Source organism: Moschus berezovskii, chromosome 11 (assembly GCF_049115385.1).
Source record: "Moschus berezovskii isolate FMDL1 chromosome 11, NW_MosBer_1.0, whole genome shotgun sequence".
Taxonomy (NCBI): Eukaryota; Metazoa; Chordata; class Mammalia; order Artiodactyla; family Moschidae; genus Moschus; species Moschus berezovskii.
This window is the reverse complement of record NC_142470.1, coordinates 4,535,998-4,550,626: the sequence shown is the minus strand read 5'-3', so window position 1 is coordinate 4,550,626 and position 14,629 is coordinate 4,535,998. Positions and strand designations below refer to the sequence as shown.

The following is a 14,629-nucleotide window of genomic DNA, read 5'->3' as shown; positions in this document are numbered from 1 at the left end:
TTTCCTCCTCTGGCATACATGCATGCGTCGACCCTTCACTGAATCACTGGGATACCGTGGGGATTGCCATGCACCCAGGCACTGCCCTCCCTGAGCTCACCACCTGATGGCATGACCCATCCTCCCTGCATGGATCATTTCTAATCACCCCAGCATCCCTCCAGAGAGTGCTTCACCCCGGTACCCTTGGGGCCAGGTGGGAATTTGTGGGCCAGGCCCACGCTGGTTCTCATTCTGGTTCAAAGCTAGCAGGACCATCTCTCCCCAAATGGTACAGGAGTATTGGAGGCCCAGGGCACCTCCCTGTGCCAGGTGCCCCCTGCCCCTGCCTCAGTTACCCAGACTGCATGGGGGAGGGAGTCTCAGGAAGGCCCCGCCTCTGTTTTCTCTCTGACCCTGGGTGTTTCTTATGCTCGGCCGGCCCAGACTGCGAGTGCTACGGCCACTCCAACCGCTGCAGCTACATCGATTTCCTGAACGTGGTGACCTGCGTCAGCTGCAAGCACAACACGCGGGGCCAGCACTGCCAGCACTGCCGACTGGGCTACTACCGAAATGGCTCTGCGGAGCTGGACGACGAGCACGTGTGCATCGGTGAGCCCTCAGCTGGCGTGTGGGGGCACGGGGCGCAGGGCGCCAGAGAGGCGTTACGTGGAGTCTGGAGACCCCTGCACTGGAACCCCCTGGGGAGGCTGGTGGTGGTCATTGTCGCTCAGTCGTGTCCGACTCTTTGCACCCCGTGGACTGCAGCACACCAGGCTTCTCTGTCCTTCACTAACCCCTGGGGTTTGCTCAGACTCATGTCCATTGAGTCGGCAATGCCATCCAACCATCTCACCCTCTGTCACCCCCTTCTCCTCCTGCCCTCAATATTTCCCAGCGTCAGGGTCTTTTCTAGTAAGTCAGTTCTTCACATCAGGTGGCCAGAGTATTGGAGCTTCAGCATCAGTCCTTCCAATAAATATTCAGGATTAATCCGGAAAAATTCCAACTCCAGGGCCCACTCCGGCTGGGTGTCTAAGGACAGAAGCCTCCAGAATCTGCTCTATTGATGCGCTCCCCATGAGGCTCTCCCCGCAGGCACTGGAGCTTCAGAGCCACGCGTTCGAGCCAAAGACAGGGTCTGGGCCTTGCCTGGCTGTGTGCTGGTTTAGTCGCTAAGTCGTGCTTGACTCTTTGCGACCCCACGGACTGCAGCCCACCAGGCTCCTCTGTCCATGGGATTTCCCAGGCAAGACTATTGGAGTGGGTTGCCAGTTCTTCCTCCAGGGAGATCTTCCCAAGCCAAGCTGTGTGCCTTTCAGCAATTCTCTTCCCCTCTCTGGGCCTGTTTCCTTGTTTGTAAAGTGGGAGGTGGATCAGACCAAGGGTTGTTCAGCCCTTCTGGGGGGACTGATGCTTTCCTTCAAATGAATTTTCTCTTGTGCTTTATAAGCCTTCCACCCCCAGTGAGCAAATGGTCTGCTTTCTTTACCCTCTGTCCCAGGCCTGGCTTTTGCGGTAAAGAAGGAAATAAACCTACAAGGGGCCCTAGGCCCAGCCAGGGGCAGGCCAACCCCAAAGGCGGGCTCCATGGCCTGCAAGCAGCACCCACTAGACTGGAACGCTGTCTCCTGTAGAGGCCAGTTCTCAGCCCTGGGATGCCCAGCGCCCTTGGGAACCCCTCTGTCCATGCCCCACCCAGTGGGCTGCCCTGGCTGTGCAAAGCTGCAGCTGTCAGTCTGAATTATGGCAGCGGCCTTCAGATAATTTCATCAATTCTCAAGTGATCCCAAGGGAACCGTGCAGCCCGTGTCACGATGGCCAGCCTCGGGGGGCCTCTGGATCCTATTAGAGGCGGTCCTCCCCGCCCAGCACCTCCTTTTTCCTTGCCTGTCTGTCTCCACCCCCGGCCCAGCACTAGGCGACAAGGACACCCAGAGTGGAGACGTTTGCCTCCCCCAGGGGGCAGAGGCCCCAGGAAACCGACTGAGAAGGGGCAGGGTGAGGCCGGAGGCCCTGGAGGAGAGCTGTGGATGCCCGCTACACCTTCCCGTCCCCACACACAACACAGTCCGCAGGTCGGATGTCAGGTGGCCTCGATGAGGCCCCGCCCATCTGTCAGTCACGGCTCTTTGAAGCTGGGGTGGATCAGCGCCCTCCCCGGTTACAGAAGCGGGGAGACAGGCCCAGAGAGCGGAAAGGGCTGGCCCAGGCCACATAGCGCCAGGGCCAGAAAGAGGGGAAGGGGCTGCCTGGATGGGAGGAAATGCCGTCTTCCCTCGCGATCTGGACACTCCAGGCAGCCCTCACGCCACCGTCCAGCCGCGGATGCGGAGATCCGACGGGGAGGGTGGCGGGGTCTGGCAGGGTGGGGCAGTGCGGACAACACCCACAAATCACCCTGATCACTCGCCGTGCGACTGTCGGTCCAGAGTGTAACTGCAACCAGATCGGCTCCGTGCACGACCGGTGCAACGAGACCGGCTTCTGCGAGTGCCGCGAGGGCGCGGCAGGGCCCAAGTGCGACGACTGCCTCCCCACGCACTACTGGCGCCAGGGCTGCTACCGTGAGTGCGCGCCAGCCCCTGGGAGGACCCGGGGCTGTGGGGCCCGGGGCGGGGCCTGATGCTGCCGGGCCGGTAGGTGGGTGGGACCTGATGCTGCGGGGCAGGGCCCGTGGGCGGGCGGGGCCTGATGCTGCCGGGGCCTATAGGTGGGTGGGGCTGATGCTGCGGGGCCAGTAGGTGGGTGGGGCCTGATCCTGCGGGGCGGAGCCTGATGCTGCAGAGCGGGGTCAGTAGGTGGGCGGGGCCTGATGTCAAAGGCGGGGTCTGAGTGGTGGGCGGGGCCTGATGCGACTGTGGAGTAGGTACCAGGAAGGGAGTTGGAAGCTAAAGAGGATCTGGGAGTTGGTTGGAGTTGGCAGGAGGCGGGAGGGCTTTCGGGGAGGAAGGGAGGCTGTCCAAGGAAGTGATGGGCTGGCGGAGACCCGATGTTAGCCACCGGAAGAGGGTGGAAGGGCGCCCCAGGTACTTGGACCGGCACCTGCTAAGCACTGGATGCCAGAGAGCAGGTGCGTCTGAAGAACCACCAATGCCAGTGCCCGGAGGCAGGGCGGGGCGGGCAGGGAGGCAGGAGCCAGGGCTCGGCCCTTGAAACCATGACCGCAGGGACAGCTCGCACCAAGTTCGCCCTGAGCCTCCAACACCGCCTGGTCCCGTCCGCTCCCCCAGGATTCGCACGTCCCAGTCGCAGAAGCTCCAGCGCGGGTGGTGGTGGTGGTGGGTTCGGGGTGGACCAGACCGCCGCCCGCCTTAACCGCCCCTCCGCCCCGCAGCCAACGTGTGCGACGACGACCAGCTGCTGTGCCAGAACGGGGGCACCTGCGTGCAGAACCAGCGCTGCGCCTGCCCGCGTGGCTACACCGGCGCGCGCTGCGAGCAGCCCCGCTGCGACCCCGCCGACGACGAGGGCGGCCTGGACTGCGACCACGCGCCGGGGGCTGCCCCGCGCCCCGCCACCCTGCTCGGCTGCCTGCTGCTGCTGGGGCTGGCCGCCCGCCTGGACTGCTGAGCCCCGCGGAGGGCACCCCGGGCAGGGTGGGGGCCAGTCCGCGCGCACTGCCGCGCCCTGCGCCCCTCGCCCGGAGAGCCGGGGGGCCCCGGGGGCCGGCGTCCGAGGCCTGGCGGTGAGAAGGGTGCGGCCTGAGCTGCTCCCAGGTGCTACTCAGCAGAGTCCTCCCGCCCCGTCCCCCCCACCCCAGTGACATCTGCCCCCGCCCCTGCATGGCAGCGGGGGATGCTGTGGGGTCCTGGCCCCAGCGGCCTGCGATTTTGGTCTTAGTTTTTCTTTTATATTACCCACCGCCCCTTTCCTTTTTTTTTTTTTTTTTGCCGGCGGTGAGACAGAAGGTGGGGAGAAATGCTGCTCACCCCACACCCTCAGATTCTGCCTCCTGCCACACACACGACTGTTGCAGACACCCCCAACGCCTGTCCCTGGCTCACCACCAGCCAGCGGACCCAAAGTCCAGTTGCCTACAACTCTAGTCGCTGACGATTCTCTTTTCTAGTCTTGGTTTTCCTTTGCAACCCACCAGACCCCAGGCCTTTCCAGAGGTCTGGTGACCAAGGAGCTCACTGTCTGGGGGCAGGGAGTTAAGGCAGAGGGTTGGGAGGGCCGGACACTTCCTTTTGTAGAGAACTATTTTTGTTTGTATTAACTGCCCCTATGAAGGAGGGACCCGGGCGGGGACGTTGGTCACCATGGTGGGTGGTTGATGGTGTATAATCTGACAGTAAAGAATCTGCTCACTGCTGCCTCCAGGGCCTGTGTTCTTTCTGCTCTTTTTTTACCCAGCAAGTGTGAAGGTGAAAGGGGAACTCACAGAAAAGCCTTAAAGAAACGATTTCACTCTTAAGGCCCATCTCTTCCCCAGGCCCCTCTGTGAATAACGGGTAGATGTGGCCAGCAGAGCTGTGTCACTACGTGGCCAGGCCTGGCCCTGCAGTGACCTCCGATGTTCCCCAAACTTGGGAGGTTGTCTCCCTCCTTTCCCTAAAAAGAAAAAAGAAAAAATTCCAAAGTGTATTGGCACTTTTCCTTAGCTGTCCTCAAATTTAAAAGCACATGGTAGACAAGGATTTGCTGAGAAGTCCCAGGGAAGGGACTGGCAGAGCGCCGAACAGGGCTGCACGCGTATGATTCTATTTTTAAACCAGTATCGGAGGGGGATTTGTAATAGGCCCGCTGGACCCCTCAGCCTCAGGCCCAGTGTCTGCCGCTGGGGCCGCGGCCTTCCGGCGCCCCCTGGTGGCCAGATTCCAAGGTGGGCACAGTCTGATGGAGGCGAAATGGCAAAGACCCACAACCCACCATCCTCCCCTTTCATCTTCCTCTTTCCCTCCCGAGCATCAGTAAGGGGACGGTCAAGGGGACCAGGGACAGCCTGGGAATTGTGAAAGGAAACTCGGAAGAAAGGGGTCCATCAGCTTAGCCCCGTGCTTCTGAGGTGCCCATGGGTCTCTCTCTGGTCCTTGGGAGTTGAACTTCCCTGCTGTCTCTCAAGGAGGTCTGGCTTTCCTTGGCCACCTGCTTACTTCCCAGCCGCCTCGGAAGATTCCCAGCACATGGATCAGGTTCTGGTTCCTTGCTGTTCCTACAGCCTCCCCCACTGCCACCCCCCCAGCACCTGCAGCTACCCTCTGGCTGCAGCCGATTTTTCCAGGCTGGGACGTTTAACATAAAACTGTGTTCATTCCTCCTGCAAGTCCCCAGAGCAAGGCTCAGATGGAGTCTAACAAAACTTGGCCTTGCAGATGACAAGAGATTACCACAGGGCCACAAGTGATAAGAAACGTGTTTAGGGCCTCTCAGGGCCAAACGCCTGGCCCTTCTGGCCTCCCGATCTGTTTCAGCTCCCAACCCCAAAGTGCCTTCTGTCAGGTCCCCCGTGCCCCCTCTCCCTTACCATCCTAGCCTTCTTTCTTAGTGACAAGCTCACTAGCTCAGTGGCTAAAAGAAAACATCCCTGGGGCACCTTGTGGCTGAGAATGTTCACGTGACCCAGCTCTGGCCAATGGGCTACAGACAAGGATAATGGGCGGGGTCTCCGGAAAGAGTCTTCGAAGCCTCTGCCTTCACTCCGCACCAAGCCTCAGTTGGCCAAGCTTGGGGCCCCTGCTTGTCTCTCTGGCCCCCTCGCCCTGATGCTCAGTCAGCATGGTTTGGGGAGCCACCCCCTCAGGATGCTGGAGCCCAGAAGGTGGAGATTGGTTTTCTGAGGACCTAGCAGAGCTGGGTGACGCCAGCCCTGGTTGCTCACCTCTTCACTTAAATGTGTGAGAAAAAATAAACCTTGATTTGATAAAAAAAAAACCACTGGTCTTCGGGTTTTCTGTCACAAGCGGACTTACCGGTTCCTAAGCTATTGGCCTTCCCCACTCAGCATCTGGGTCCCCGAGCCCACTGAGGCAGAGACACTAAAACATTCCGAGCCACGGCCCCCGTGTCATAATACTGCCCAGGTCCCAGCTGCTTTAGGCCCAGGAGTTAAGGCCTCACTGTCTCAAGACCCTCTTTCCAGGACAGCACCTGCCTCCACCTTCAGAGGAGCAGGGGGTGGGGGTGGGGACTTGGGGGGACGGAGAAGGGGGAGCAGGCTGAGCAAATCCACCTCTAGGTAAACACCAGCCGCTGGCTGCAGTTTGTAAGCAGTGGCTTGTCTTCCTCCTCCTCCTCGTGATGTTAACATAGGAAGGAACCACACTCACTCACCCCTAAACACACACCAGAGTCTTGGGTCCCTTGACAGAAGCAGAGCCTGAGACGCGGGTTCGGAGCGTGGATTCATGGAGGGGGTGCTGTTCAGAAGAGGGATGAGAGGATTCGGATGGGGCGGGGAGGCCCAGTGAGGGTATCCAGGTACCCACTGAGGCTCTGAGCAGAAACCCCATCCTGAAGCAAGGGGCAGACTCATGTCATGGGCTTCATGCTGGATTTGGGGGCCCCCCCAGTACAGAAGGTGGGCAGCTGTGAGTTGTATCAGGCATCGCAGCATTGCAGGGGTGGTTCCCATAGATGGACTCTGGGCCGGTCATCAGCAGCTTCTACTGGACACACACACGACCCTTGGTGTTACCCTGGGTGTGTCCCCAGGAAGGGTCCTGAGAGGTCGGGGAGGAGGTGGGCAGAGCCCTGCTTGCCCTGACCCCTCTCAGCAGGGCCAGTGGCGCTGTGGCAGCTCCCCTGGGACTAGTGTCTACACAAGCCAGGGCCGGGGAGGTGGAGCGCGTCGTAAATCAAGAGTGGCAGCCCTGGTCCCCCAGGACGCGGCCCAGGCCCTGACCCCGGCCAGAGGCTGGAGGGGAAGTTGCCAGCGGCCATTTGGAAAACTCTGACACCGTCCAGGCAGTGGGGAGAAGGAGAAAACAAGGTGAGCAGAGCCCAGAGTCACAGCCCCGCCTCTTCAGTGGTGCTTCCTGGCCCCAGACCTGATGTGTGGACATCTGGTTCTGAGCGGTTGAGAGGAGAAGCCTCCGCTTTCACAATGTGGACGGTGACAGCCACTGTCCGCGGGCCCGGCCCGTGCGTCCTTAGGCTTCACTGTCACGAACTTCACCCTAGGACAGGACTCTCAGCCGCAGTGCCACCGACGTTGGTGGCACTGCCAGGTCAGGTGGGCACAGCTGTGCTGTGCAGGTAGGATGTTTAACAGCATCCTTGGCCTCAAGTCTTCAGGTGACAGTCGCTTTCCCTCCCAAGTGGCGACAACCAAAAGTGCCTCCGGACTTTGCAAATTGTGGGTGAAACTGTCGCAGGTGAAGAATGTTCTAGGTGGAAGGACTGGTCTACCCAGCTAACAGAGAGGAAAGTGGAGGAGGCTCCGATTTGGGAGGTAACTTGCCTGAAGTCCCGCTTGCTAAGAAGCAAGGCAGGAGGTGCTTCAGGATGTGCAGCCTGGTGTGGGGAGGGGGCGGGGGGCATCCATCCCGCAGGGCCTGCAGCTCTGGCATAACCCCCTCCTCTGCCCCTGCAGCGGCTCCAGGGCAGAGCAAGGCCCCCTGGGGAGCCAGGTGTCATCCAAATGGCCTTGCTGTCAGGGGAAATGCCTTGCCCGCTGCCCCTACATGCCCCCTCTAAATAAGCAGACCTGCTACATCAGCACTTTTACAGTTATGAGGCGTTTATGGGTGCCTGGGGAGCAGCTGTGGGCATCTCCCGCAGGCATGGGCAGGCAGGGCTGAGAGGGGGCTTCCCCCATGACCACACCCCTGCCCCAGCACGGCAGCTCCAGCTAAGGGACCCCTGCACATCTCAGGCCAGATGAGCAAAGGGTAAAAACCCAGGGAGGAGAAGTTTGACTTGTTTTTGTTTTTTTATAAAACACAAATCACAACTTCAGGGAAGTTGGAAAAAACAGAAATGCTAGATAATATGAATTTTTAAATTAAAATCACCCACAATCTTCTATCCAAAGCTAATAACTGTTAATATTTTCTGATGTGCACGTCCAGTACATTTTCATAAAACACTCCCCCCGACCCCATGCAGCTTGCCCAGTGTTTGTTAAGACCGTGCTAAGCCCTATGCTGAGGTTGAGGCTGGATATACCTTCTATCCCTGAGATGAAACTGAGAAGTGGACTCCGGGAATAGAGCCATTTTACAGCTGAGAACACTGAGGCTATACAAATGTCTTGGTCGGAGATCTTGGGCATGGCAACAAAAGTCGACTGGGCGATTTAAGTTGAAAAGATGATCTGAAAGATCATAGGACCCACATGGTACTTCCCTGGCAGTCCAGTGGTCAAGACTCTGAGCTCCCAATGCAAGGGGGCCTGGGGTTAAATCCCTGGTCAGGGAACTAGATCCCACATGCTTCAACTATAGATCCTGAATGCCGCAACTAAGACCTGGCTCAGCCAAACATTTTTTGAAAAGGATATGCAAAATCCCACCCTTTTACTTTTTGCCCCTGCCAATGGCCCTCTTCCCCACCCATCGGCCTACCCATGGGTCCCCCACACACACACATGGCAGGGTCTCCCAGGCTGTGCTCCCTGAGACACAGAGGAACCTTGGGGTCTTGTCAGGTTGGGCCAAGGCTGGAGGCCAGGTGGGTGCATCTGCGTAGCCACATTGCTGACAACTTCTGGTCAGAGGATGCCTCCTTTGCTGATGTTGCAGGTGGCCCTGGGGACCTGGCCAGGAGCCGCTGAAATGGGGCCCAAAGTCCCAGGAGCTTCCAGAACTGGGCCTGCAGCCAATACCCAAGGTGACGGGGACTGTCCTGCACTGTACATTTCATGGTTGACCCAGGGCCCACATTTCCTTCCTTGAGTGGAGGGTAGGGGTCAGGGAGGGGCATGTTTCCAAAGGCAGAAGAGATGGTACTGAGGGGCTCTCAAGTCCCACCACGTGGGTTGGAAGCCGTCCTCTAGTACCTGGATGAACTTGGGCAAGTTACTCAATCCCTCTCTGTCTCAGTCTCCTTATCTGTGAAATGGGGATGTGAAAAAGAGCACCTAGTGGTCCAGGGCCTAGAACTTTGGGCTTTTTCTGCTGAGGGTATGGGTTCAACCCCTGGTTGGGGAACTAAGATCCCACCAGCTGCACCACAGGGCGAAAGCCAAACCAAACCAACCACAACAAAACCTAGCACCTATATCATAGGGCCACCATGAGGGTCACAGAAGTGCCGTGCTGGCCCAAATAAGTGACCAGCATCCACTGTTGTTATCCATTGCTTCCCTCTTTCGCCCTGCCCCCAAAACCTGCCACGGGGGTGTGGTGTCACATATACACACATATAGAGCAAAACCGTAACCCTCACCTTCCCATGAGATCGCAGACATCTTCCTTCTGCCAGGATCTATTTCTATTGGGGTCTGTCCTTCCGCCCCAAAGAGGTGCCGTCACTAACCATCCCCTTGTGTTAGCTACTAGGGCCATGGCGAGGAGTTACGATAATGCTGGGACCGCAGGACGGGTTGGTCTCTGGACCCCGTAACTACCTGAGGGTAGACTGCTAGGTAAGGGGTGTTCTAGTTGAGGCGTTTCAGTTGCAAAGAATGGAACCCACACAGGCTGGCTCCTGCGATCGGGGGTTACTGGTGGGATAAGGGGATTCGGGTGCAGGCCAAGGGCAGGACTCCAACCAGGCCCCACCTGGCAGGTTGTCCCCGCCACTCAGCTGCTGGGAAAGGGGGCACCTGACCATGCTGTCATTTGGAGCCCCATCACGGCCTCAAGCCAGAAGCACCCACGGCCGGGCATCCTGGAGGGCCTTCCGGTCCTGTGTCCCTGCGTGACGCAGGTCTGAGTCCTGCCTGGGAAAGCTCCTCTGAGTGTGCATCAGAGTGGAGTGGACAGACTCTGGCATGCTCCTAAAACAGAACGCTATCCTCCACCCAGAACGAGTGGACAACCGCTATAGCTATCTCAGAAAAGGAAGGACGAGGGGGAGAAAATTCAGTCACAGGATATCCACTGTATATATCACATCAACGACAAAGTCGAGTAAATATAATTTGGGGTATATGCACTGGAGCGGCAGCTGCGTGGCGCTGGAGAAACTTTGAGGAAATACCCCACGTCTAAGGGCAAAGGAGAAGCCCCAGCAAGATGGCAGGAGGGGCAAAATCGTGTTTAGAATCAAACCCCATACCCGCCAGAGACACTCAGAGGGCCCAAACAAACCTTGTGCCCACGAGGACCCAGAGACCCCCAGAGACTGCCAGAACTGTGTTTAGGTGTCTCCTGAGGAGGTACAGGTCAGCAGTGGCATGCCGCAGGGGCAGGGGCTCTGGGAGCAGCAGACCTGGGTACGGCATAAGCCTTCCTGGAGGAGGTAGTCATTGACCCCAACATAGAGCCGCCAGAACTCACACAGGACCGGGAAAGACAAGCAAACTTGTGTGCACCAGGACCCAGGAGAAAAGAGCAGCGACCCCACAAGAGACGGACCCGGACTTGCCCGGAGCGTCCAGGAGTCTCTGGGGGAGGCACGGGTCGGTGGGGGCCCACTGCAGGGTCGGGGGCACTGGGTGTGGCACTGTGTGCCGGAGACCTTTGGAAGGAGGGCGCCATTACCTTCATCACCTCCACCATAGTGTGGCCCCAGGTAAATACCAGGGAGGGAACACAGCCCCTTCCATCAACAGAAAACTGGATTAAAGGTTCACTGAACACGGCCCCGCCCATCAGAACAAGACCCGTTTCCCCCTCAGTCAGTCTCTCCCCTCAGGAAGCTTCCAGAAGCCTCTTATCCGTCTCCATCAGAGGGCAGACAGACTGAAAACCACAATCACAGAAAACTAACCAATCTGATCACATGGACCACGGCCTTGTCTAACTCAATGAAACTATGAGCCATGTGTGTAGGCCACCCGAGACGCACGGGTCATGGTGGAGAGTTCTGACAAAACACGGTCCACTGGAGAAGGGAATGGCAAAGCACTTCAGGATTCTTGCCTTGAGAACCCCATGAACAGTATGAAAAGGCAAAAAGACAGGACACTGAAAGATGAACTCCCCAGGTGTGTAGGTGCCCAACAGGCTACTGGAGAAGAGTGGAGAAAAAACTCCAGAAAGGATGAAGAGACGGAGCCAAAGCGAAAACAACAACCAGTTGTGGTGACTGGTGATGGAAGTAAAGTCTGATGCTGTAAAGAGCGATATTGCAATAGGAACCAGGAATGTTAGGTCCATGAATCAAGATAAATTGGAAGTGGTCAAACAGGAGATGGCAAGAATGAACGTCGACATTTTAGGAATCAGCAAACTAAAATAGACAGGAATGGGTGAATTTAACTCAGGTAACCATTATATCTACTACTGTGGGTAAGAATCCCTTAGAAGAAACGGAGTAGCCATTATGGTCAACAAAAGAGTCCGCAATGCAGTACTTGGTGCAATCTCAAAAACGACAGAATGATCTCTGTTCTTTTCCAAGGCAAACCATTCACTATCACAGTAATCCAAGTCTATGCCCCGACCAGTCATGCTAAAGAAGTTGAAGTTTAAAGGTTCTGTGAAGACCTACAAGACCTTCTAGAACTAACACCCAAAAAGGTTGTCCTTTTCATTATAGGGGACTGCAATGCCAAAGTAGGAAGTCAAGAAATCCTGGAGTAACAGGCAATTTGGCCTTGGCGCACAGAATGAAGCAGAGCAAAGGCTAATAGAGTTTTGCCAAGAGAACGCACTGGTCACAGCAAACACCCTCTTCCAACAACACAACACAAGACTCTACACATGGACATCACCAGATTGTCAATACCAAAATCAGATTCATTATATTCTTTGCAGCCAAAGATGGAGAAGCTCTACACAGTCAGCAAAAACAAGACCAGGAGCTGACTGTGGCTCAGATCATGAACTCCTCATTGCCAAATTCAGACTTGAGTTGAAGTAAGTGGGGAAAACCACTAGACAATGACCTAAATCAAGTCCCTTATGATTATACAGTCAAAGTGAGAAATAGATTTAAGGGACTAGATCTGATAGAGTGCCTGATGAACTATGGACAGAGGTTCGTGACATTGTACAGGAGACAGGGATCAAGACCATCCCCATGGAAAAGAATTGTGAAAAAGCAAAATGGCTGAGGAGGCCTTACACATAGCTGTGCAAAGAAGAGAAGCCAAAAGCAAAGAAGAAAAAAGATACACCCATTTGAATGCAGAGTTCCAAAGAATAGCAAGCAGAGATAAGAAAGTCTTCCTCAGTAATCAGTGCATAGAAATAGAGGGAAACAATAGGATGGGAAAGACTAGAGATCTCTTCAACAAAATTAGAGCTACCAAGGGAACATTTCATGCAAAGATGGGCTCGATAAAGGACAGAAATGGTATGGACCTAACAGAAGCAGAAGATATTAAGAAGAGGTGGCAAGAATACACAGAAGAACTGTACAAAAAAGATCTTCACGACCCAGATAATCACAATGGTGTGATCACTCACCTGGAGCCAGACATCCTGTAATGTGAAGTCAAGTGAGCCTTAGAAAGCATCACTACGAACAAAGCTAGTGGAGGTGATGGAATTCCAGTTGAGCTATTTCAAATCTTAAAAGATGATGCTGTGAAAGTGCTGCACTCAATATGCCAGCAAATTTGGAAAACTCAGCAGTGGCCACAGGACTGGAAAAGGTCAGTTTTCATTCCAATCCCTAAGAAAGGCAATGCCAAATAATGCTCAAACTACTACACAATTGCACTCATCTCACACACTAGCAAAGTAATGCTCAAAATTCTCCAAGCCAGGCTTCAGCAATATGTGAACCGTGAACTTCCAGATGTTCAAGCTGGTTTTATAAAAGGCAGAGGAACCAGAGATCAAATTGCCAACATCCATTGGAATATCAAAAAAGCAAGAGAGTTCCAGAAAAAAATCTACTTCTGCTTTATTGACTATGCCAGAGTCTTTGACTGTGTGGATCACCACAAACTGTGGAAAATTCTTCAAGAGATGGGAATACCCGACCACCTGACCTGCCTCCTGAGAAACCTGTATGCAGGTCAGGAAGCAACAGAACTGGACATGGAACAACAGACTGGTTCCAAATAGGAAAAGGAGTAAATCAAGGCTGTACATTGTCACCCTGCTTATTTAACTTATATGCAGAGCACATCATGAGAAACACTGGGCTGGATGAAGCACAAGTTGGCATCAAGATTGCCAGGAGAAATATCAATAACCTCAGATATGCAGATGACACCACCCTTATGGCAGAAAGTGAAGAGGAACTAAAGAGCCTCTTGATGAAAGTGAAAGAGGACAGTGAAAAGGTTGGCTTAAAGCTCAACATTCAGAAAACTAAGATCATGGCATGGGTGGTCCCATCAGTTCAGTTCAGTCACTCAGTTGTGTCCAACTCTTTGCGACCCCATGAATCGCAGCACGCGAGGCCTCCCTGTCCATCACCAACTCCCAGAGTTTACCCAAACACATGTGCATCGAGTTGGTGATGCCATCCAGCCATCTCATCCTCTGTCATCCCCTTCTCCTCCTGCCCCCAACCCCTCCCAGCATCAGGGATTTTTCCAAATAAGTCAACTCTTCGCATGAGGCAGCCAAAGCATCAGAGTTTCAGCCTCAGCATCAGTCCTTCCAATGAACACCCAGGACTGGTCTCCTTTAGGATGGACTGGTTGGATCTCCTTGCAGTCCAAGGGACTCACAAGAGTCTTCTCCAACACCACAGTTCAAAAGCATCAATTCTCTGGTGATCAGTTTTCTTCACAGTCCAACTCTCACATCCATACATGACTACTGGAAAAACCATAGTCTTGACTAGATGGACCTTTGTTGGCAAAGTAATGTCTCTGCTTTTTAATATGCAATCTAAGTTGGTCATAACTTTCCTTCCAAGGAGTGTCTTTTTTTTTAATCACTTCATGGCAAACAGATGGGGAAAGTGACAGACTTTATTTTTGGGGGCTTCAATATCACTGCAGGTGGTGACTGCAGCCATGAAATTAAAAGACGCTTACTCCTTGGAAGAAAAGTTATGACCAACCTAGACAGCATACTAAAAAGCAGAGACATTCCTTTGCCAACAAAGGTCCGTCTAGTCAAGGCTATGGTTTTTCCAGTGGTCATGTATGGATGTGAGAGTTGGACTATAAAGAAAGCTGAGTGCCGAAGAATTGATGCTTTTGAACTGTGGTGTTGAAGAAGACCCTCTTGAGAGTCCCTTGGACTGCAAGGAGATCCAGCCAGTCCATCCTAAAGGAAATCAATCCTGAATATTCATTGGAAGGACTGATGCCGAAGCTGAAACTCCAATACTTTGGCCACCTGATGTGGAGAGCTGACTCATTTGCAAAGACCCTGATGCTGGGAAAGATTGAAGTCAGGAGGAGAAGGGGACGACAGAGGATGAGATGGTTGGATGGCATCACCAACTCAATGGACATGAGTTTGAGCAAGCTTGGGGAGTTGGTGATGGACAGGGAGGCCTGGAGGGCTGCTCCATGGGATCTCAAGAGTCAGACATGACTGAGCGACTGAACTGATATGACAAAACTTTAAACTACAGAATTCGGGATGATGTTTACAACTAGGTGGAAGGGGAGGCGGGAGGATGTCTGGAAGAAGCAAGGAGGGACCTTTCCAGGCGTCAGCCATGTCCTGCTTCCTGT

The 14,629-nt window shown here is 54.8% G+C and overlaps 1 protein-coding gene across 5 annotated transcripts in view; it reads left to right on the top strand.

Annotated features, from left to right (window-relative positions):
* NTNG2 (netrin G2) overlaps positions 1-5,758 on the top strand; it is a 74,127-nt gene extending 68,369 nt beyond the window's left edge. For 4 of the 5 annotated variants that reach the window (XM_088841060.1, XM_055400705.2, XM_088841059.1 and 1 more), the window contains 3 exons: positions 427-594; positions 2,415-2,549; positions 3,320-5,758. In XM_088841060.1, the coding sequence (XP_088697186.1) occupies positions 427-594; positions 2,415-2,549; positions 3,320-3,555 (539 nt within the window). In that variant the 3' untranslated portion in view covers positions 3,556-5,758. Of the gene's footprint in view, positions 1-426; positions 595-997; positions 2,015-2,414; positions 2,550-3,319 lie in introns of those variants that run through there. The other variant, XM_055400707.2, reaches the window with a different exon arrangement.
* The last annotated feature ends 8,871 nt before the right edge of the window (positions 5,759-14,629 follow it).